Source organism: Mesoplodon densirostris, chromosome 9 (assembly GCF_025265405.1).
Source record: "Mesoplodon densirostris isolate mMesDen1 chromosome 9, mMesDen1 primary haplotype, whole genome shotgun sequence".
NCBI classification, from domain to species: Eukaryota; Metazoa; Chordata; class Mammalia; order Artiodactyla; family Ziphiidae; genus Mesoplodon; species Mesoplodon densirostris.
In genome coordinates, this window is record NC_082669.1 from 100,526,620 (window position 1) to 100,550,629 (window position 24,010).

A 24,010-nucleotide genomic window follows, 5' to 3' on the forward strand; every position below is an offset into this window, starting at 1 on the left:
GGCTCTAGGCAGCATCATAAACTTCAGGACCCTAAGAATATTTTATTAACAGATCTTACGAGGAGATTTCCTCTTTTTGTGTGTACCTCTAAAAGTCATGGGCTGCTTGGGCAGGGGACAGCTCTATGGCTTCTAAGAGGAAAGAGGCCGTCCAGAAAAGTCAGGTCCATTTGGGACCAGAGTCATCAGTGGCATGACAGCAAGTGGCCTTGGCCACCAGGTGGCATCACCAGCCAGCCTGAAAGCACAGCTCATCCCAGGAAACCAAATCCTTTTACTGTTCTTTCTTCCTTTTCAGCACAGATTTGACTCCACTCTACCTGCCAGTCCTTTCCCCAAGAGGACTCCCGTCCCAACACCTGTGGTGTGGTGTCTGTAGTGTCTGTAGGCGTCGCCACAGTGCTCCCCACTTCAGCCCCGCACTTGTCCCCAGTTCTGCCCAGAGGAGCACCTGGGGGCCGCCCCTTCCCATCTCCTCCTCTTGGCTCCAGAGCACAACTGCCAGGCAGGATGAGCCAGGGAGAGATGACACAGGGCAGGACAGTTGTCTTAGCCTTGGCATAATAAAAGGAAAACCCAAACACTTTTCTTTTTTTTTTTTTTTAATATCTAAGATAAAAAAAAATTTAAAAAACCCAAAACCAACAACCAAAACAATCCGTTTGAATGTGTCTGGTCTCAGGTCCCATTTCCAGTGCTGTTCTAAAGAAGCGGCACCCTCCGGTGGCTCGGGGGGTCCCGGGTCCTGGGGAGAGCCTAGTGGTGGCCGGAAATCATCCCGGCCTTTATCCCAGCCCCTGGGACAACCAAGGACCCAACATTTCAGAAAGACCATCAGGACTGTTTTTAAAACACGCGGTTGCCCTAGGAAAAGTTCTCCCTGGAGGCTGGATTGAGGGCTATTTCTTGTGGAGAAACTTCATTTTATTGCCTAAAAAAAGAAAGTGAGAACATTTCACCAGGCAGACAAAGGGGCTGAGTTAAATCCTGTCCTTTTCACCCCAGAGGCAGTGCAGACAAGTGTGGCCTCCCACCCCCCACTCCACCCCCAAGAGCTTCACCCCAGAGCTCAGAAGCTGGGGGACTTCGCCCTGCCTGGCTGCCCTCCTCGTGCACCTCCCCATAAAAAGGGATCTTCCTCAGACTTGGGGAGTTTTGAAAGGAAGCATGTCAGAGCTGTAGATGTTGCTTCTGAAACGATGATACAGGAAACACTGACTGTAACACATCCCTGAGAGCCAAGTGAGGGGAAAACTCCCAGCAGCGCGGGAGGTAGGCGGTCCCTTCCCAGGCAGCTGGCCATCCTGGCTGAGGCACCGGCACGCCCCCTGCAAGTCCTCCGTGGGGTCCTCCTCACCGCAGTTCTTCCTTACTGGGGCCTGCTTCCTCCTTCACCTTTTTCGCTTTCTTCTCCTCCTCCCTTTCCTAGTAAGGGCCTTTTTCCTGATTAAACTGCAGTCCTTATTAAAATGCTTACATTTCCACTTTTTAGGGGCATCATTTGGAGGCTGGTCCAGGTCTTTACTGCCAGACACCTTTCTCTGGTTCCATTCATCATGCTTCTAAGCCCAATACCCCAGAAGATTTAAGAGTGTGGGAGATAATAGTGAAAGAACAGCAAGACAGCCAGGGGCCCAGGAAAGCAGGGAGGGGGCCATTTGTGTCCTTTGCTTACGATCTGGGGACAGATTAGAACAGGTGGGTTAAATGCTGACTTGGCCCACTCGGTGCAGGCCTCAGAGCTCTGCATTATTAGGCCCCGGCTCTAGGGGAGGGAACTGGCCAAGACCCCATGGCTTGGAGGCTGCTGATGGGAACCGAGACCCCTAGGCCTCACCTAGTCCCTTCAGGAACTTGTTGACACCACTGTGTTCTCCACTGGGGAGTGTTTCCAGGTACTCTTGGGCTCGGACCTCAAAAAGACCTGTTGACAAGAGAAATCCCAGCTATTTTAGTTCCTTCTCTTTGTGCTTCTAGACATATCCATTTCCTTACTGCCATAGGAAAGAGAAACCTTGCTTCTGAGATGAAGTTGCTCCTATAAACATGCTCTGAATCATGAGATTTATAAGGACTTTTACTGCCCTTATAATTGTCCAACCTGTGCAATAAGTGTCTTTGGAAAGCTGTAAAGCTAGCTCGTATGTGAAATCCTATCTTTACTGCACAAACGCCTTGTAAGCATGTACACTGTGCCAGGCCCGCGGTTTCAAAGATGAACCAGAAGGCCTTGGCTCGGGAGCTCCTGAGGGCTCCCTTTTCCTCGCATTCTCCCACAAGAGGGCCCCTGGCCAAGTGGTTTGGCCTCCTGGGAACCTGGCTGCCATCTACAGACTCGGGAGGGCGGGCAGGCCACCTCTGAGGGCCCTTCAGTTCTCACCCGGGACTGGAGCCTCAGGCACGCTGTCTTCATCTCCTACTGATCTTCCACAGACAGGGGGCTCCTTCTGTGCTACTTTTAAGCCTTATGTCCTGCTCTCTCTATCAAAGAGTGATCTGTGTACCCAGCAGGTCTTCTATTAAAAGGAATCCTTTCATCAGTTGTGGGACTCATACTCGCTAATCCATTTTCTTTTGTCTCTTCAGATAGCACTCATCAGAACACCTGGAGTGTGACAGACTCCCTTTCTGCCTTGCCAAGAGCTCTGGGAATGTAGAGCTTTGGTTCCTCAGATCAGTCTCTGCAATCGCAGCCCCAGAGGACACCAAGGCCTGGGCCAGCTGCTTCCCTGGGCCCCACCCCTGGTCACTGTGAGGCATCTCCTCAGTGTTGAGCATCTTTCCCCTTCTCGGGTCTAGCTCCCATCTGGGATAGCCTTTACTGACATTTCTAGTTTTTAGATTCCCAGAAGGACTTAAAACGATGTAAGGAAGAGATGGGAATGGTTTCATCCTCCTGGTGTGCACTCCCTGCTCCTCCATCACTAGAAGCATGATGGAGTCCAGCAACAGGGACAGGGAGACTAGGAGAGACAGGGGAACCTCGCGGAGCGAGGGCTGGGGCGGGGCTGGGCGGGCTCGTGGGGCGATGACCCACAAACTCCGCAGGTTGGGGGAGTCTCTGCTGTCCCGCCTCCCCCGTGGCCAGCCCGCTGGGCTCAGTGGCACCACGTACAGCGGAGGGGGTGTGGGGCCGTCCTCTCCTCCTCCTCTATCCCATCCCCAGGTCCCGGCGGAGAGGCTGAGGAAGCAGGGTAGAGAGAGCCAGAGGAGGCCTGAGGAGAAGGAGATGAGGCGCCACAGAGAGGGGAAGGGCAGGGTGTCCTTGAGAGTTTCGTCCTGCTGCGGAGAACAGAACAGGAGGGAACTTGCCGCCAGAACCTGCAGTGTGGTTCTGGGAATGGGAAGCAGAGGGGAAGCGACGCCTGAGGGGACGGCAGGACGTAGGGGCAGTTCCCCCAGCTTAGAGGTGGTGAGAATGAACGTCCTCCAGAGGAGGCTGCACGCTGTTCCCATCCGTGCCCTGGCCCCCGACCTTCGGCCCTGCTCAACACCCACCCGGGGTCTGGGCATCTCTGGCTGCCTCAGCCCCCTGCAGGGAACATGCCTCCTGACCTTTGGCATCCTGCCGGCGCCGCTCCCGCTCCTGGATGAAGCCCCGGAACGTCTGGGTCTCCATGAAGACCTCCAGGAACCGGCGGAGGCTCTTGGAGGAGACGGCCTTGCGGAAGGCCTCTCGCTGCAGGGTCCTCTCCTCTCGCTCGCCCGCTGTCAGGAACAACGAGTAGTGGCCCACGATCTCCACGAAGAAGCGGACGAAGGCTTCGGACACCACCTCGTTCAAGGGGCTGGACTCGGGGCCTGAGCAAAATGGGGAAGGACCGGGACCGGTGAGGGCGGAGGGCGGAGGCAGAGCCTTTGGGACAAGCCAGTTACTACGACAAGGATGCTAGCCCCCTGGTGGCAAACTGCAGTGATGCACAAAAAAGAGTACCCACAGTGAGCACGTCGTTTCTTCCCCACCTTTAAACAGACAGTTTAGGGCCAAAATGGGGTGGGAAAAGTCTTCCCCACAGCTCACTGTTAGAATGAGGTCCTGATAAAGGGGATGAGCCACAGCCTCTCTCCTTGTGTACCTCCCTTGCCTATTTTCCTGCTTAACCCAGTGCCAAGTGGGACCGATGCTCATAGTCCATTTGCTCCCTGACTCCAATGATGGAAGAGGGGGTGCGGTCTGGGAGGTGGATGAGCATTTACCACGCTTGCAGTCTGGGGACCTGTCATCCTGGTCACTAGCCAGCTCATTCCTCTGTTCCAGAATGTGTTCCAGGGCTACCTGAAGCTTCCGGGGCAGAATGGAATCCTCGTCATCCATCTGTAAAGCAGAAAAAACAGGTGGGCCATCGCCCCAGTGCTTCTGGGGATGGTGGCTGCATCCTGGCCAGCAGGACACATTGGACACTGCAGAGCAGGCCTGGCACAGTTCCTGGTTTAGTGGAAAGAACACAACTTAGAACTAGAGGTCTGAGGTTTGAACCTTGATTCCACTTTTTACAAGCTATGTGAGCCTCAGTTTCCCCATCTGTAAAATGGGCTACCAATCAGTATCTATCTCACCATGAAGATTAAATGCACCATGTAAGATGGTGATGAAAGAAACTGAAGAAGATATAAATTAATGGAAAGACATTCTGTGCCCATGGGTTGAACGAATAAACACTGTTAAAATGTCCATACTACTCAAAGCCATCTATAGATTCAATGCAATCCTTATGAAAATTCCAATGACATTTTTTATAGAAATAGAAAAAACAATCGTAAAATTTGTATGGAACCACAAAAGACCTTGAATAGCCAAAACAATCTTGGGGAAGAAGAACAAAGCTGGAGGCATCATAATTCCTGATTTCAAACTTTATCACGAAGCTACCGTAATCAGATAGTATGGTACTGACAAAAAAAACAGACATATAGATGAACAGAACAAAATTGAGAGCTCAGAAATAAACGCGTACATATATGGTCAGCTAGTATTTGACAAGGGAGCTGAATATTTAATGGGGAAAGGATGGTTTCTTTTTTTTTTTTTTAATAAATTTATTTATTTATTTATTTTTGGCTGCACTGGGTCTTCATTGCTGTGTGTGGGCTTTCTCTAGTTGCGGCGAGTGGGGGCTACTCTTCCTTGCGGTGTGTGGGCTTCTCATTGCGGTGGCTTCTCTTGTTGTGGAGCACGGGCTCTAGGTGCATGGGCTTCAGTAATTGTGACATGGGGGTTCAGCAGTTGTGGCTCGTGGGCTCTAGAGCACAGGCTCAGTAGTTGTGGTACATGGGCTTAGTTGCTCTGCGGCATGTGGGATCTTCTCGGACCAGGGATCGAACCCATGTCCCCTGCACTGGCAGGCGGATTCTTAACCACTGTGCCACCAGGGAAGTCTGAAAGGATGGTTTCTTAAATAAATGGTGTTGGGAAAACTGGACATCCACATACGAAGGAATGAAATTGGACCTCTATCTTATATGAATGAAATTGGACCCCTATCTTATATGACTCAAAAATTATGTGGATTAAAAAAAATTGGATTGAAGAGTTAAATGTAAGAACAGAAACTGTAAAACTACTAGAAGAAAATATAGGTGAAAAGCTCCTTAATATTGATCTTAGCAACAATTTTTTGGGATCTGATACCAAAAGCACAAGTAACAAAAGCAAAAGTAAACAAGTGAGAGTACATCACACTAAAAAGCTTCTGCACATACTCAGCCATAAAAAGAAACGAAACTGAGCTATTTGTAATGAGGTGGATAGACCTAGAGTCTGTCATACAGAGTGAAGTAAGTCAGAAAGAGAAAGACAAATACCGTATGCTAACACATATATATGGAATTTAAGAAAAAAAAATGTCATGAAGAACCTAGGGGTAAAACAGAAATAAAGACACAGACCTACTTGAGAATGGACTTGAGGATATGGGGAGGGGGAAGGGTAAGCTGTGACAAAGCGAAAGAGAGGCATGGACATATATACAGTACCAAACGTAAGGTAGATAGATAGTGGGAAGCAGCCGCATAGCACAGGGAGATCCGCTCGGTGCTTTGTGACCGCCTGGAGGGGTGGGATGGGGAGGGTGGGAGGAAGGGAGACGCAAGAGGGAAGGGATGTGGGAACAGATGTATATGTATGACTGATTCACTTTGTTATAAAGCAGTAACTAATAAAATTAAAAAAAATAAAAAATAAAAAAAATAAAAAGCTTCTGCACAATAAAACCAACAATCAGCAAAATGAAAAGGCAATTTACAGAATGGGAGAATATATTTGTAAAGCATATATCTGATAAGGGGTTACTATCCAAAATATATAAGGCACTCATACAACTCAATAGAAAAAATAGATGGGCAAAGGACATGAATAGACGTTTTTTTGTTTTTTTTTCTGCGGTACACAGGCCTCTCACTGTTGTGGCCTCTCCCGTTGCGGAGCACAGGCTCCGGACGTGCAGGCCCAGCGACCATGGCTCATGGGCCCAGCCACTCCGCGGCATGTGGGACCCTCCCAAACCAGGGCACGAACCCGCGTCCCCTGCATCGGCAGGCAGACTCTCAACCACTGCGCCACCAGGGAAGCCCGAATAGACATTTTTATAGATGTGTATGTACGTGTATATACATGTGTATGTGCATATATACACATAGATACACATACACACAATGGAATATTATTCAGCCATAAAAAAGAAAGAAATACTGGGCTTCCCTGGTGGCACAGTGGTTGAGAGTCCGCCTGCCGACGTAGGGGACACGGTTTTGTGCCCCGGTCCGGGAAGATCCCACGTGCCACAGAGCAGCTGGGCCCATGAACCATGGCCGCTGAGCCTGCGCGTCCGGAGCCTGTGCTCTGCAACGGGAGAGGCCACAACAGTGAGAGGCCCGCATACCGCAAAAAAAAAAAAAAAAAAAAAGAAAGAAATACTGACTTTTGTGATAACATGGATAGACTAATACTAAGTGAAGTAGATAAGACAGCAAAAGGTAAATACTGTATGTTCTCACTTATGTGTGGAATCTAAAAAAACTGAACTCAGGGAATTCACTGGTCGTCCAGTGGTCAGGACTCAGGGCTCTCACTGCCAGGGTCCCGGGTTCAATCCCTGGCCAGGGAACTAAGATCCTGCAAGCCCCGTAGCACAGCCAAAAAAAGTTATATATATATATATGAACTGAACTCATAAAAATAAAGAGTGGAATGGTGGTTACCAGGGGCTGAGGGGTGAGGGAAATGGGGAAATGTTGGTCAAAGGGTATAAACTTCCCGCTATAAAATGAATAAATTCTGGGGAATCTAATGTACAGTTTGGTGACCATAGTTAACATATACTTGAAAGTTGTTAAGACAGTAGATCTTAAATGTTATCACCACACAAAAAAGGTAATTATGTGAGGCAATGGGGGGTTAACTAACCATACTGTGGTTATAATTTCTCAGCGTGTATGTACATCAAATCATCGTGCTGTACATTTAAAACTTACATATGATATATGTCAATAATATCTCAATAAAGCTGGGGGAGGAGATTAAATGCAACACAATTAATTTGTGAAAGTGCTTGGCACCTAGTGGCTCCTCAGTCAATGTTTCCCACTGTCCCCTAACTCCCACCCCATGGGGTGGCTAGTTCTAATCCGGGGACTCGGGTCAGGGCAGATGACCAGTATTATTTAAAGCTGGCTTTATGATCTGGGTCTCAAAGCAGGAAGGCCTTGGGATGGGCCTACCCAGAGGGCCTTTGGGAAGTGAAAGTAGATGGAACTAATGATAAAAAAAAAAGGCATTAACATATATAACTTTTCAGTGGCCATTCCAAGTGTAAAAGCAGTCCTTCAGAATGCCCAGAAAGCCTTTATGTAATGATTCTTTGCAAGATCTGATAGGAGTCAGGCCTTTCTGGCAAGTGATAACAAGAAACTAACTGTGTATTACTTTCTCTGATAATGAAAGTAGTTTATAATCATTATAGAAAATATATGAAAGTATCAAAACAATTAAAAATCACTCATAATCTGTCTCCTTTTCAGTCTCCCATCCCAAGACAACCAGAATTAATGTTTTGGTGAGTTTTCCTTTCAATCTTTTTTAGAGTTATATATATATATATATATATATATATATACATTTTTTTTCTTTCTTTCTTTCTTGTTTCTATTCTTTTTTAAAAAAACAAGGTCAGCAAAATAGTGCATACAATTTTGCATCCTGATTTTTCCACTTCATATTATGTCATGAAATTTGTTATCAAATATTACTGAAAAGCATGTTGAAAAAAGACAAGTGTCTATAGTTATAACCTATACAAAGATTCTAATTGTCAGATTCTAATTCAATTCTAATTGAATTGACAATTCAATTGTCAATTGTCTAATTCTAAACCGTTTTGTGACAGAACACGTGGGAATCAATCCTTTGTCCAAAGCCCTCCTCTTTGACCCCGTCTTCTGTCCTATCCTCAGTCGAGCCCTGGCCAGGGGCTGCCCTAGCCCCCTGGCCTGTTGTGCAATTTCAGGCACACGAGGGAGCCTTTCCCTAGCTGGAAAGCTGAGCTCCAAACAACAAAGAGCTGAAAACAGAGCGAGCAGTGGGTTGAAGCTGCACTTCTTACTCACCTGTCTGAGGAACCGATTGTTGACCAGGTCGACCACAAGGACCTATGAGGTAAGGAAAAGGGACTGTTATTGTTACCAGGGCTTCCGGGATACAGAGGTGGACTCAGCCCTCTTCCTTCCTGGCACCCAGAGTAGCAGCAGGGCTGGGGGTGGAGGGGGCCATTTGTGGTGTCCTGACATTGCCACTGTAGCCACAGATGATGAAGAGGGGAGGTGGGGCAAAGGGCTTTCCAGAAACGCACACTTTCAACACTGTGACTGCAGGCTGGGACATGTGTGGGCCACAGGCTGGACTCCCTGCCCTGTTCCCGGACTGGCTGAGGCAAAGCCGCTCAGACCGTTTTTTAGCGTGTGGGTCACTGAGGAGGTGCCAGAGGCTACAGCCCCCCATCGTTCCCATTCCACTCGGTTCTGCCACCCCACCCACCCCCCAAGCCTCCCTCCTCCTACCTCCCAGTGACACACTTAGCCCTGTCATTTGTATTAATGGGGTAGGAGGGGAGAGACCCAGAGGACTGGACCCAACGGGAGAGTAAGTCAAGCTACAGGTGCTGGGCTTCCATGAGTCAAGGCTTTCAGGCTAAAGCACCTCCCTCCTCAGAGTGAGGCTGAGACCCAGAGCCACAACTAGGGTGAAGCAAGTGAAGGGCCTAGGGCGCGAAACTTAAGGAGGTGCTCACTCATAGGATCACGCAAGTGGCCGAGCCCCAGGCCTCAGCCTGGGCCACTGTCTCTGATGGAGGATGAGCTGGGGGCCTGGACGGCCACCATGATTGCACCAGCAGCGGGAATCATGGGCTCTGACACATGGCCCCAGAGTTAAGGGAGCGCTCTCCTTCCTTCTCACACCTTCTCCTGCGGTGGAACTGAGCCATTTGCGGGATCGAGGGTGCCCAGGCAAACTCTTTGCAGTTCACAAACCCACACTTGAAGACCTGAGTCTGATGGTTAATATTTAACGGAACTTTAGGACTATCTGGGCAATTAGAGGAGCTGCATCTGGGGACACGGGGAGGATTTCAGGGCCAGGGGTTCCCTGGGGGTTCAGGACTGCACAGCCTCATTCAGTCCCCACGGTTCTGCTCTGGCTGCTGGAAGTTCTCAGTACAGGGGGACAGAGACTATTTAGAGGAAGGGGCTGGGACTAAATAATCACAGAAATGCCAAGGGCTTTCCTCACTTGGATGCTAACTTGAAAATCCAGAACTCGATCATTAAAAGCATCTTGGTTGTTGTCTTTTTAACTGATATGAAAAAGGACCTCCTTGTAGGAGCACAGCCTTTGTCAAGACTTCGTTATTAGCCCAAAGATAATTTCCAGTTATTGTTGGCTCTTTGTGTGCTTTCTTCCCTCGGTGCTGCGGGTGGAGAAGGGGAGGAGAGGGTGGGTGGCTATTGACGGATTAGGTGGATTAAAATCTGGGTAAATTGTTGAGTGCTGACCCTCTCAGTGGGTATACATGGCAGTAGGTTCGTTTAGAGGGGAAACCAAGTCTGCAGTCACTGAGGGTCTACTGAAGCCGACCTGGGGCGGCGAACTCCCAGACAAAGCTGTGGGGTCCCCCTGCTCCCCGACCCTGCCTGCTGGCAGAGCCACAGCCAGCACCTCCCCTCCGCCCCGCCCCACAGGCAGGGCACAGGGGACCTCCCTGAGCTCACCTCTTCCAGTGGCAGCTCCCTGAGCAGCGGCAGCGAGCTGGTGAGCAGCCCAATGAGGAAGGGGGTTGGCGAGCACACGATGTCGATCATGGCGGGCGGCAGCACGGGGATGTAGGTGTGCTGCCAGGTGAAGGGGTAAATGGCCGCCACCATGGCGTGGCAGCACGTGGACAGCGTGCTGCAGCGGGGAGAGAGGGGAGAAAGGGCCGATTTAGGGGAGGGGGGCAGCCTCCACGGGGAAGCCGGAGAGAGCCGTTCACACCCCAGCTCCCATTCCCCCTCCCTCCCAAGACACCCCCCAACAACAAAAGCCTCTTTTCTCATGGGTATTCCTTCTCTTATTGAAGATGCTTTGTATGCAAACACACAGTCTCTCCGCCAAGCATGAAAGCCTAGGTGTGATCAAGGGAAAACAGGGTAAGTCCTTCAGTATTCACGTGCAGCTGTCCGCTCCAAACGGCTCGGTTTGTGTAAAAGTGAAACTCACATACAGTTGCTTCTTGCCCAGAATCCAAAACACAGAAAAATAACAACATTCAGAGAAATAGTCTCTCTTAAAGCAGAATGATCATAATGTAGCCTTTTTAAAAATAGATATATATATTTATTTATTTAGGCCGTGCTGGGTCTTAGCTGTGGCACAGGGGATCTTTAGTTGCAGCATGCATGTGGGATCTAGTTCCCTAACCAGGGATCGATCCCAGGCCCCCTGCATTGGGAGCATGGAGTCTTACCCACTGGACCACCAGGGAAGTCCCAAAACGTAGCCTTTTATTGGCAAACGCTGGGCCTTATTAATCGTGCGTGCTCCACAGCGCTTTGCTCAGTGCCTGGATTCAGGCTCAGTTTGTTGAATGAAGGGTGGATTATTTGGGATTATCACCTTGATGTCAGTTCTGCGAGCGGAGCCGCAGCACAGTGATGACTGGCGGCCTTCCGAAAGGAGTGAGAGCAGACTTTCTCTTCTTCCTGGCAGCCGTTTCTTATCGCTACTGAGCCTGCTCGCAGCAGCTCCCCTCTCCTCTCATTCTAATACGCTGTTTCTAAAATGCTATGGGATTGGAAACTTTAGAAATGTCTAAGGTAAGAAGAAAACAAAAGTGAGGGCCCAGTGGATGTGTCTGTGAGTATACCAAGTCATCTTCAGGGCCCTGTAACCAGCATTTCATGTGTTAGGACATCTTTTGAACATTTGCCCTGGTTCTCAGCTATGCTCTGTTTACATTAAGTTGCAGGGAAGCTGAGTTCTGGATAGATGAATGCTCCTTTACTAGGTTCCCATGATGTCAGGCACCTATAATCTCATTGTCATAAAACTTTCCTGAGGCCGTTTAAAAAAAATCACTTAGCTCTGGTTTACTTAAGGAGAAAAGAGGTGGATTAAAAGATATTGGCTAGGGACTTCCCTGGTGGTCCAGTGGTCAAGAATCCGCCTTACAATGCAGGGGATGTGGGTTTGGTCCCTGGTCGGGGAACTAACATCCACATGCCGCGGGGCAACTAAGACCACGCGCCACAACTACTGAGCTCCCACACTTCAACTAGAGAGCCCGTGTGCCACAAACTAGAGAGCCCAAGCGCCACAACTAGAGCGAAGCACACGCCCCCCAAACGAAGAGCCTGCAATGCCTCAAAGAAGATCCTGCGTCTTAGCCGCAGCTAAGACCAACACAGCCTAAAAAATAAATAAATAAAATAAATATAAAAAAAAAATGAATTAGGCCAGGCAGAAAGAGACAAATATTGTATGCTTCCACTTATATGACGGACTTAGGATAGGCAAATCCATAGAGACAGAGTAGAATAGAGGTTAGCAGGGGCCGGCGGAAGGGAGAGTGTTGCATTGTTGCTTAAAGGGTACAGGGTCACAGCTGAGATGATGAAAAAGCTCTGGAAAGGGATAGTAGTGATGGTTGCAAACACCGTGAATGTACTTAATGCCACTGAATCATACACTTAAAAATAATTTAAATGGTAAATTTTATGGTTATGTATATTTTACTGCAATAAAAAAAGCAGGGCTTCCCTGGTGGCACATTGGTTAAGAATCTGCCTGCCACTGCAGGGGACACGAGTTCCAGCCCTGGTCCAGGAAGATCCCACATGCCATGGAGCAACTAAGCCCATGCACCACAACTACTGAGCCTGCGTTCTAGAGCCCACGAGCCACAACTACTGGAGCTTGTGCACCTAGAGCCTGTGCTCCACAATAGGAGAAGCCACCGCAATGAGAAGCCCACGCATCACAACGAAGAGTAGCCCCCACTCGCCACAACTAGCGAAAGCCCGTGCACAGCAACGAAGACCCAATGCAGCCAATAAACAAACAAACACATAAATAAATACGATTAAAATAATAATAAAATAAATAAAAGAGGTTAAAGTAACTTCTGCATTCAGGATGGGGGCAGGGTGGGGATAGAGGAGTCCTGCAGATGTGGGGTGGTAAAGAGATACAGACTGAGGAATGGACGTACGAAAGGCACGGCCAGAAGCCTCTGGGTTTTTCTCAGTCGCTGCAACAGAAAACTACAACCGTTCAACTGTTTTTTTCCCAACTCAAAGAAAAGGCCTCCCGCCCTTCTGCTTTTGGCCTCACCCCTAGAAGGAGAAAGTCTAATGGGTTCTCCCTTCTCTGTGCTGCTGCAGCGCTTTGTGTCTCCTGGCTGAAGCCCTGCAGGGCCGGGGTTGGGGGACAGGGTGTGCCCGGCTTAGGTGCAGTGAGTGTGAACCAGCTGGACACGGAAGGCGTTGGAACAAGTTGAGAAGACAATGATGAGCAACGCCGGCGCTAGATACATCGGGCCGGTGAATAGATGTCACGGAAAGACAGAAGAAATTCATTCATTTAACTGGATCGCAGGGAGCTAAAGGACAACTGTACTCAGTTCGATGCCAACTCAGCTGCGTCACCTGTTGGCCATGGAGCTAGGTGCTGCCACCGTTTGTGATTTCTCCTAACAAGTGGTGTTTGTTTGTTTGTTTTTTGAATAGTCCGATTCGCTGTTGCAGCTGGTCCCGATGTTCCACCCCTGGTTCCCACTGCCACCTCGTTAGCTGGCACCTGTGGAGCCCAGAGTGTCAGGAGCCACGTGGCAGGGGGGCAGTGCTGGCACCGTCACATCCCTCTTGCTCTCCAGCCCCACCAACATTCTAAGCAAAAGTTCTGCCTCTTGAAACACTGTGAGGAAAGGTCAAATTCGGTAAATAATACAGCTAGTGGCAGCTCTTCCCCCAAAATAAATGGTGGAAGAGAAAAGAAGGGGTTATTCTTTTTTTTTTTTTTTTTTTTTTGTGGGCCTCTCACTGTTGTGGCCTCTCCCGTTGCGGAGCACAGGTTCCGGACGCGCAGGCTCAGCGGCCATGGCTCACGGGCCCAGCCGCTCCGCGGCATGTGGGATCTTCCCGGACTGGGGCACGAACCCGTGTCCCCTGCATCGGCAGACGGACTCTCAACCACTGCGCCACCAGGGAAGCCCAAGAAGGGGTTATTCTGAGTGTAGCCTGTCGAAATTTTAGTCCCCGACTCGTGAAGGCTAGAGGAGCCTCCCGTGGGGGTGGGCCCTGCTGGGATTGGTGGTTTCTTAGGAACATGCAAAGAACAGTCTATGGTTCTGGGGATGCTAAGGATGACTCTTCAAGTTCGCTCGCCCCTTAATGTGTAGCCTTACTGAGCATCTGCTGGTTGGAGGACAACAGGCAGTGTTTTTGAAGGAAGTCCTAGGAAGAGAGCCCTGGAAGCTGGCTCACATTACAGTGCGGGTAGAGGACAGGGCCCGCAGCTGTGATCAATTTGTACAAAAGCGAGGGTTGGGGGGGAGATGCCCCAGTGGGAGGTTGCCTGGGCCACAAGGTTAAAAGATGGGCACAGGGGAGAAGGGTCAGGTCTCAGAATGCTTTGCAATTCTGTGGTGTTTCCTGAGGGTTGAAGCATCAGTCCAGAGACATCAGGATACACTTGTGACTGCTTAAGTTCTCCTGGAGAAGACACTATGGTTCTGGTTGCTACAAAGCCCTTGTGCCCTACTTGGGGTTACTGTGCTGGGCTGCCTCCCAACTCACTTAGCAAGCAGTAAGAATCAAGCACAGAGCTTTCTCTAAGATGCTACCAGAAAAGTAAATGATGAGTTTCCAGAGTTGGATAGACCCCAGGAATTTGAAGGATGAGCCCATCAGCATCCTCCAGCATTCCAAGCAAAGCGTTTCTCCTACTGTGCATCAATCCCAGGAACATGAGTGAAAGGTAACTCGGATCTAGTCTGGGGCCTGGTGAGACCTAGTAGGAGGTGGCTGCCGTATTTCCCTTACTATACTTTCAAACCTTGGAGTAATGTGTCACCGAGTTAAAAAGAACACAGGCTGGGCCTCAAGAAAACTGGGTCTGCTACTCTCTGTGTGATCTCAGGTAAAGCCCTTCTCCAGGCTTTAGCTTCCTCATCTTTGACATGAGGAAAGTGGACGTTCCAGCTTTAACATCTACAAACGATGAACTAAGAGAGAGAGAGAGAGGGCTTCCCTGGTGGTGCAGTGGTTAGGAATCCACCTACCAATGCAGGGGACACAGGTTCGAGCCCTAGTCTGGGAGGATCCCACATGCCGCAGAGCAACTAAGCCCGTGCGCCACAACTACTGAGCCTTTGCTCTAGACCCCGCAAGCCACAACTACTGAAGCCCGCACGCCTAGAGCCCGTGCTCCACAAGAGAAGCCACCACAATGAGAAGCTCGTGCACCGCAATGAAGAGTAGCCCCCACTCTCCGCAACTAGAGAAAGCCTGCATGCAGCAATGAAGACCCAACACAGCCAAAAAATGACAGAAAGAAAGGAAGGAAGGAAGGAAGGAAAGAGAAAGGAAAGCAAGAAAGAAAGGAGGGGAGGGGAGGGAAGGGAAGGGAAGGAAGAAAGAAAGAGAGAAAGCCAGGAAGTGGAAATAGGAGCCAGGAGCTGGAAATAGTGACATTGAAAAGAACCAAGGCCTGTCATCGGAGGGTGATTCTATAGCTCATTAGCAGAGACAGGACAGAAGAGCAACGGCGACACCTCACTCTGAGCAACTAATGGATACAAGGGTTGGAGAGTTTTTAAACTGCTGCAGTAAGGCCCCAAAAGACTACACACAAAGCCAGCACAGCCCGGGAGGGATCTGAACCCGAGGGAAGAAGTGGAGTACGCTTCCAGCCCGAGATTCTGTCAGTGATGGGTTTGGAGTAGATTGTGGCTATGCTACTGTCTAAATGTTGCTTCAAATGCTATCTTCTTGGTGTTTATAGGCAAAAATAGGCAGTTAATATGTAATCAGTCTGACGGCATTGTGCTATTAAAATTGCATTTTTCATAGCACTCTGCTGAATTAAATGTAGGTATCTCCCTGTCAGCCACTCTGAGGACCTCTGAAGTAGTATTCTGAGTGCCAGACCACCAAGATGGCAGCTACTCACACTTTTGGGTAGGCTTTGGCAAGCTCACCTGCCTGGAGAGGGCATGCCACGAACCCAACCTTTTTCTGAGATGGCAAACATTGCTGGTGCAACTGATTCCAGACAAGATAGGGGACCCCATTTAAGCTTACAGAAACTGATTAAAAATGAACCAAAAGGGGGGCCTCCCTGGTGGCGCAAGTGGTTGAGAGTCCGCCTGCCGATGCAGGGGATACGGGTTCGTGCCCCGGTCTGGGAGGATCCCATATGCCGCGGAGCGGCTGGGCCCGTGAGCCATGGCCGCTGAGCCTGCGCGTCCGGAGCCTGTGCTCCGCGACGGGGGAGGCCACAGCAGTGAGAGGCCCGCATACCGCAAAAAAAAAAAAAAAAAAAAAAAAAAAAGAACCAAAAGGAACACACAACAAGATGAAGGCGCACAGCTACACATGGACTTATTAGTTTAGTTATCCCATGTCAAGGCCAAGGTTCAAACTCTAAATTTGTCAAGATCTGACCACCTAATCCTACTTATCATTAGCTAGAAGTCTGTCATTTGGCTTCTGGTCTTAATGCACTACAAAAAGATAAGAAGTAAATTTCTTGAATATTAAAAACTTCATCCTGGGACTTCTCTGGTGGCACAGTGGTTAAGAATCTGCCTGCCAATGCAGGGGACATGGGTTCGAGCCCTGGTCCGGGAAGATCCCACATGCTGTGGAGCAACTAAGCCCGTGCGCCACAACTACTGAGCCTGTGCTCTAGAGCCCATGAACCACTACTGAGCCTTTGTGCTGCAACTATTGAAGCCCGCATGCCTAGAACCTGTGCTCCACAACAAAGAGACGCCACCGCAATGAGAAGCCCACGCACCGCAACCAAGACCCAATGCAGCCAGAAAATAAATAAAAATAAATAAATAAATAAATAGAAACTTCAACCTGTCTACAACTTTTGTACAAATTGTTTATGTGCAGCTCTGACTTTATTATTCAGCCTAGTTGTAGATTTGGCCAAAACTTTGGGAACTGAAATTAATAAACTGAAAAACAAAATGTTTATCATCAGGGGAATGAAGAAAGGGGTATAGGGAAATATTTATTTGGGTTGTTATGACAACAGAACAAGCCATCACAACAACATTCTTTCTTTTTCATCTGCTAAACTTTGGCTTGACAGAGCCTTAAGAAACACTCAGTGTCCACCCTAGAGATGAAACGGAGCAGAAATGTTATTCTAAATTCGATAGATTTTTGGCTCAACTTAAAACCCTTCTGTAACTCACACGGTGTTTGCCACGGCTCCCAGCTCTTCCCTTGTGCAGTGGGCAGCCGCAGCCGCGGTGCTGAGCAGATGAGTCGTGCGATGCAGAGGGTGCTGGTGGCAGTGACTACAGGCCTCAAGCAGGCTGATGTCCACCCCGCGATGTCACGGGGCCACTCCCTGAGTCTGCGGCATGCCCTGTTCTCATGCCCTGCTCTGTGGTCTTAAGAAGAAGACTGGGGCTACGAACGGAATCGGGAGAGGCCTGCTTCTCGCTAAGCAGGGCTGGAACTCAGTGCATGTGCAGCCTGTAGAGAGCGGTGCCAGCTGATGAGGATCAAAGTACCAGCTGAACTTAGGCTGAAGGCTTTCTTCATAGACTTTGCCAGGTCAGACAGCTTGCGGCCAGCTACTTGTTTGTCATGGCCTGGCTGAAAAACACTTCAATCCCCTCTAGCTATTTTCCCGTAAATCAGAACTAGATGGGGGCTGATGCCTCCCAGAGGAGTACCCTTAGGCGGAGCGGAGGAGAGAAGGAGGGTTCTGGCTTTCTCCCTCAGTGACGTCACACCCACCATGCTTTTTGGTGGCATTTCTGTGCTTCGATCATTAGCTAGGTCTCTGCCTCTCAGGTGAGGCAGACTTCCTGTGCGCGCTCCCTGTTAGGGGAGGGGGCACATCTGAGGGTCAGAGAGGCTCCAAAAGAGAAGGCCGCGCTGAGGCCCCCTCAGAAGAGGGCAGTTAAAGCTGCAAGAGGAAGTGCAGAGGGTGCCCCCAACTGCTGAACACAGGCTAGAGCAGAGGCCTGGGGATCCCATGAGAACAGATCCACAACAAGGTGTATATTTATCTTTAACCCACATAAGGTGAAGCGGGCCACTAGCGGAGCACTCACAGTGAGTCACCTCAGCATCTCCCCACCCTGAAGGGCCCACGATTAGAATCCCTCTAAGGGAAACACTATCTAGATGGTTTCTACTGAACCAGATCCCCCGGGAGGGGAGTGGGCCTCCGTGAGGGTGGGGAGGGGCAGATGTCTGGTTATAGGGCTGACTTTCCCTCAGTAGTGCCTTCATAGAATCCCAGAGCATTTGAGCTAGACGGGTCCCGCAGGAATTACAGTCTACTCTCCCACTTCACAGCTGGGCAGATGAGGTGGGTGTCCCCTGCGGCACTTTTTTTAAAAAAAATTATTTTATTTATTAATTTTTGGCTGCATTGGGTCTTCGTTGCTACACGCGGGCTCTCTCTAGTTGCAGAGAGCAGGGGCTACTCTTCATTGTGGTGCACGGGCTTCTCACTACGGTGGCTTCTCTTGTTGCGGAGCACAGGCTCTAGGCGCACGGGCTTCAGTAGTTGTGGCGCTCAGGCTCAGTAGTTGTGGCTTGCGGGCTCTAGAGCGCAGGCTCAGTAGCTGTGGCACACGGGCTTAGTTGCTCCGCGGCATGTGGGATCTTCCTGGACCAGGGCTCGAACCCGTGTCCCCTGATTGGCAGGCGATTCTTAACCACTGCGCCACCAGGGAAGCCCCTTTTTTTGTTTTTTAAAATATTTATTTATTTATTTGGCTGCACAGGGTCTTAGTTGCAGCATGTCGGATCTTTTGTTGCGGCATGTGGGTTCTTAGTTGCGGCATGTGGGATCTTTAGTTGCAGCAATGTGAGCTCTTAGTTGCAGCATGCATGTGGGATCTAGTGCCCTGACTAGGGATCGAACACAGGCCCCCTGCCTTGGGAGCGCGGAGTCTTAACCACTGGACCACCAGGGAAGTCCCCCCTGGGGCACTTTGAAAGTCACAGGATGCCTGAGGAGGATGAGTCCTGGGTCAGGAATTGGGGTGGGGGGACCTTAGTAAGTCCTGGGGTAAGATCGCTGGGAGGGCAGACACCAGCGATCACAGTGCCAGGAGGCCTGGGGCGCCCTGGCCCACAAAGTCAGAGAATATCATAGCTGGGAGAGACTTTGGAGGTCACCCAGTCCACCTGCCTCACTGGGGGCCCGGCTGGAAGGCTGAAGGCTGTAAGGGAGGGTGGGCCCTGGGGAGAAAAGCACAGATGTCTTAGCATCTTCAGGAGACAATTCTGGCCTGATTGCCAAGCACCAAGGGTGTCCTAATGGCATGTTTTTAAGAAGACTGTAGACGGACAGCCTCACAGACACTACCTCCACCCCCCCACCCCAGACCACGGAGGCCTGCTCCGCTTCCTCCTTTGCCCTGGAGCCAGCTGACCTTGTCTGAATCCCGGCTCTCCCACTGACCCCTCCCTTGAGCAAAGTGACTTAACCTCCGTGTGCTTTTTAGCTTCCTACTAATAGAACCTAACTGATGAGCTGTCAAGAGCCTGAGAGAATACAGGCCAAACCCTTAGAGGAGCCTGGCCCAGGGCAGCTTCCAGCGTTCCCTGCTCTCACGCTTGCGCTGTTGTTATTCTCATCAGGTTCGCTCACGCTGCGTTTCCTTCTCTTCCTGCCTCAGAGCTCTCAGGGCCTTTCTTTCTTTATTTCCCCACCTCTTCAGGTCCACATGGAACTAGTGTTGGGTGGAAAGATAATTTATTGGGCAAGAGGGAGAACACTTTGAGCCATTTTTAACAGGACAATCATGGGCTGCTTCTGGGGACCATGAGACACTGAAGCCCTAGCAAGTCAGAGCTCCGAGGGGCCGGTCACAGACAAGCCCTTGTTTCCTAAATGAGGACACCCGGGGCCAACAGCTGAGGATGTTCAGGCCTCCTCCCTATCCGGGAAGACCCCTCTTGTGTGATGAGAGATGGACGTGCAAGCCTGAATGTTGTAAAGGGTCTAAACATGTAATTCAGGTATTTTATATGCACATGCATGCACAGGCACACACTAATTAGTGCACCGTGGCCTGGCTCCGGATGCAAAGAAGGCGCCAGAATTATCCATGTCCCTGCCCCCGCCTCCTCCCCTACAAAAACGCTGCCTCCTCAGTGCCCCACGTCTGGCAGCTGCTGCAAAAGAAAACAGCCAGTGGGCAGTAAGGGCCCTAGGGCGAGAACGGCGTGCAGCGGCTACAGCTGGCATTTTACGCTCTCGTGGGTGTTTGCTGCTTAAAGAGACTAAATCTCTCAGGGCAGAGTGCCAGGCACCATGGCAGGTGGGGTGACGAGAGAAACTCCCAAGTCCCTCTAATCAGAACACCGCGGTGACTTGTCTCCTGCCAGAGCAGGAGGGGAGGGGGCTGGGAGGACCGACCAAGACCCAGGGCAGGGCAGGCTCCATTCTCAGGGATGGGGTCCCTTCACCATCCACTGTCTCTCATTACAGCAGCTCTGTGTGAGGGGATGCCCAGAGTTCAACCTGTCAACCCAGAAATCTGTCCAGGGACAAGGGAGAGGTGGCCAAGGCCCTTCCCAGACATCTCTGTCCTAAGTACTTCCCGGTGTCTCGGTGCCCTGAACCTCTGACACACGCCCTCTGCTGCCCTGCAGGGATGCACTGGACTTTGATGAGGCTCCCCTCCCTTTCTGTTCCCAGCTTGTCTTTCATTGTACCTTCATGAGAAAGACAGGTGATACTTTCTGTTCTCCTTCCCCCTGAAGAAAGCCTGGGTTAGGGCGGGGGCCACAGGCCCTGGTGGCCGCTCCTCTCGAGCCACGCCCACCTTCTCAGACATTTTCTCAGGCTGGACCCTTCCGGAGCCTAGCATCTTTAAACCAGAAGCAAGCGCCTCAGGGGACTGTTTGCCCCATCTCCACGCCTGGTAGGCCTTCTACTCCTTGCCTAGGTCTTTCTGAGATCCATCACTTTCCCCTCCCCTAAAGGAAAGCCTGAGAATTCGACCACTAAAGACGGTGGGGGAGTGGGGGATGGTAGGGCTTCCAGAGAATACAGACAGTTACCCGAGTGCCGATGAAATCCCATCCTGGTCACAGAAGGGTTATTTCTCATCCTTAGCTTCCAGGGCCCTAACCCGGAGAACTCTCTGGTCCGAATTCCCCAGTGCCTAGGGAGCTTGGAGAGCTGCCCGGCGCCCAGCACCAGCTGCAGGCTGTAGGCAGGGCCTGCTTCCTGAGCTGACAAAAGGACACAGGGAGTACAATAACTATGACATTAAAAGTGAATAGCTGGCTCAAAGGCAGGGTGGGAGCAGCCTGGGAGTAGCCAAGTGGCTGCTGTCCAAAGAGTAGCATCATCAAGGTGACCAGATGGGCTGCGGCGGAGCGGGGGCTGGGCTCCATTTCCCGCCACGCCTCCTGATGGGTCCCACATTCACACGCTTTGCCCTTTCCATTCTTCTTTCCCCTTTCGTCTTCCTCCCTTTTGTTTACTCGAGTTGAGAGTCATGTTTCCTCTCCAAACCACAGTCCTCCAGTTTTCGCGTTTTGGCATTTCTTCTTTCCAGATGGACTCTCAGCGGGCCTCCCTGCCTCTCCTGGTCGGTTGGCCCGTCTCTAGCTGGGCCCCGTGTCTCAGCCCTTCCTGGAACTGCAGCCGTCACTGGTGCAACTATGTCCTCAGTTCCAAAGAGAGGAAGGCTCTGATTCGGTACTTTGAAATGATGAAAATGCCAGGAATTTTTTTTTTTTTCTTTTTTAAAGTTCAGAATTCACCCAAATCCCTACCTGCATCTCTTTCAGGATCTTCTTTGATTTGTGGCCTGGGCTTTGCGAATCACCGAATGTGACCACGAGGATGTGGGTGCATCCCACTGGGCAGTGAGTTTGTGTGTGATTTACGTTAGTACTGAGAGGAAGGGGTGCCTTAGGCTCTGTCTCTGCTTTCCACCGTGGTCCTGCAGCCCTCCATGCACCGGGCCTTGCCCATCTCTGCCAGTTCCTGGCTCTCCTCTGGGCTTTCCTCTCCGCTCAGCTACACTGAGCTGCTTTGCAAGTTCCTGAAGGCGATGCTCTTGGCCTCCCATCTCCCTGCCTTTGTACAGAAAGCTCCTTTTGCCCGGAATGGGCTTTCTACTTGCTCTTCATCTTGAGACACAGGGAACTCGCCCCCTCTGGGAATGAGCACCCTCCGCGAACTCCAGAACGCTCTGCCCTCTAGTCAGCCTTTACAACATGCTGCTGGGTGGTCTGTTTACTTCTCCATTCCCCGCCTTGGATTGAGGCCTCTTTGAGGACAGCTCTGTGTCTTTTATGCCTCTTTCCTTAGCACATGGAAGGGTGCCCAGTGCAAAGCAGAATGAGTGAAGAGTAGACCAAGTACCAGAAAAGTAGTGCACAGAAGTGCAGGCTCACCTCACTTTACACAACTGGTGTGCCTCACAAACCTCCAGCCTTAGTTGCCCACTGACTCACACCCCTTCTTCAGAGGAGCTGCCTCTGCAATCCCAGGCAGTCCCCACCCTACAGATTCCAGACAGTGTGAGACGCCCGCCGCTCAAACACCTTAGCAGGAGTAGCCACGGGTGGTACCTGAGTTTGTCCGCGATGAAGATGACCCTCCTTTCCAGAAGCAGGGAGGCAAAAACACAGAGCAGGTGTCGGACGCTGAGACAGGAAAAGAGAGACTCAAAGTCCACGTGTTCGAGCCGGGAGTCCAGAGGGCGGCACAGTTCAATCACCTGCCGGGGAACAGGAGCAGCATGAGGGGGTCCAGGCCTCTCACACGCAGTGCAGCCCTGGGGCTCTGCAATCTGCAGCAGGGGTGGCCCACTGCCAGTGGAAAAGGGAAAGAGAAAAAAAGGAAAACAAAAGGGACTGGGGAAAGAAAGATCGCAGGAGACTGGGGAAGGAGGTGTGTTTGGTAGGGACGCAGTCTCACGGCTGTGTGTGAGGACAGTTTGGACGGAGGTGGGGAGAGAGGACTGCAGAACAAGAGGCCCTCGGCCCAGGATGGTTGGAGACCCTCCTTGTCGATAACATATCTGGAGCCCACACAGGGAGTTCTATGACTGTTGAGGTCCTGTCCCTCGCAGCCCCACAGCAAAGCGTCTCCGCCTCACATGGGAATCACAGGCTCACGCAGGAGGACCAGCAGATCCAAGCACCTCTTTCAAGACTCACCTCCTCTAGAAGGCGATCCGTAATGAACTCAACCCCATTCCAGCCCCTTCCCAATGACGGCTCTTTCAGCTTGTATGCTTAGTGTGTGTATATTCTCACTCTGTACTTGTTGAAATGTTCTTGAGTTCAAGTCATTACTCATGTGCAGGTTTTTCTTTTTCAATAGCTGACTCCTTCTTGGTGAGCAGAGACTGGCTTCTACTCTCAGCACGGCACCTGCCCGGTGCTGCCCACACAGTGGGGCTCACTAAGGGTGACACCCCCATAGCCAAGCCACTTGCGTCTGTAGGGGTGGTTGAGGATTCTCCAGCAACAGGGAGACTGCTCCTCTCTGTGCTGGGAAGTTGGGTTGTTCCAGAAGATCCCAGACACATCCTCATCCTTCCCCTGTCCCCAGAGGTGACCTGCTCTTCCGAGGGCCTTTAGAACTGGAGACTCAAGACTGAATGGGATCTGCCCTCTGATATCCACAGAGTCACACACAGGGAATGGGAAGGATGAAAACAAGCTCTGGCATCAAATCCCAGCCCAGCCAAGGAAAGGGACGTGCTTCAAAGTCTAGGATGAATAAAAAGTAGTACCTGAGCTTATCTTCCCTGAAAAGAATCTGCTTTATACTATAAAGTGGTAGAGATGATGCAGACCAAAAACCTAAATAGGTTTAAATACTATTTATGAAGGTAGTAGGCTAATAAGAGAAGCTAAAGATGTTCACTGCCCTGGCATAGTTCTGAGCCAGAATCCTGGGCTGGATGGACTGGACTTAGGGTGGAATTTATGATACTCTTAGAGATGGGTGACCTGGGCCAGGCTGAGGAGCAAGAGGACATCACTGAATGTGACAGCCCACTGGAAGCCAGCCCCTGGGACCACTGGGACTTGGCCACTGTCTGGGCTACTCCCCCCAGGATAGGAAAGGACTCTGATGGCTTACCTCAGTTCCTGATCCTGGCAAGAAGTTCTTGACAACAATGGTTTTGCCCAGGGCTGGGAAAGGGGCTTCCATGACACTCCTCATGAGAGGCTGGACCAGGGCGGGAGAGATGCCTCGTCGCTTTTCCACCTCATCCAAGATCTGCAAGGGGCAGAA

The 24,010-nt window shown here is 50.7% G+C and overlaps 1 protein-coding gene across 3 annotated transcripts in view; it reads right to left on the reverse strand.

Annotated features, from left to right (window-relative positions):
* Positions 1 to 666: 666 nt before the first annotated feature.
* Positions 667 to 24,010, reverse strand: part of DENND2A (DENN domain containing 2A) — a 102,225-nt gene continuing 78,881 nt past the window's right edge. For 2 of the 3 annotated variants that reach the window (XM_060108422.1, XM_060108420.1), the window contains 8 exons: positions 23,855 to 23,995; positions 22,330 to 22,478; positions 10,261 to 10,438; positions 8,602 to 8,643; positions 4,198 to 4,315; positions 3,556 to 3,801; positions 1,838 to 1,924; positions 667 to 931 (listed from right to left, as the gene is read on the reverse strand). In XM_060108422.1, the coding sequence (XP_059964405.1) occupies positions 900 to 931; positions 1,838 to 1,924; positions 3,556 to 3,801; positions 4,198 to 4,315; positions 8,602 to 8,643; positions 10,261 to 10,438; positions 22,330 to 22,478; positions 23,855 to 23,995 (993 nt within the window). In that variant the 3' untranslated portion in view covers positions 667 to 899. The remainder of the gene's footprint in view (positions 932 to 1,837; positions 1,925 to 3,555; positions 3,802 to 4,197; positions 4,316 to 8,601; positions 8,644 to 10,260; positions 10,439 to 22,329; positions 22,479 to 23,854; positions 23,996 to 24,010) is intronic. The other variant, XM_060108421.1, reaches the window with a different exon arrangement.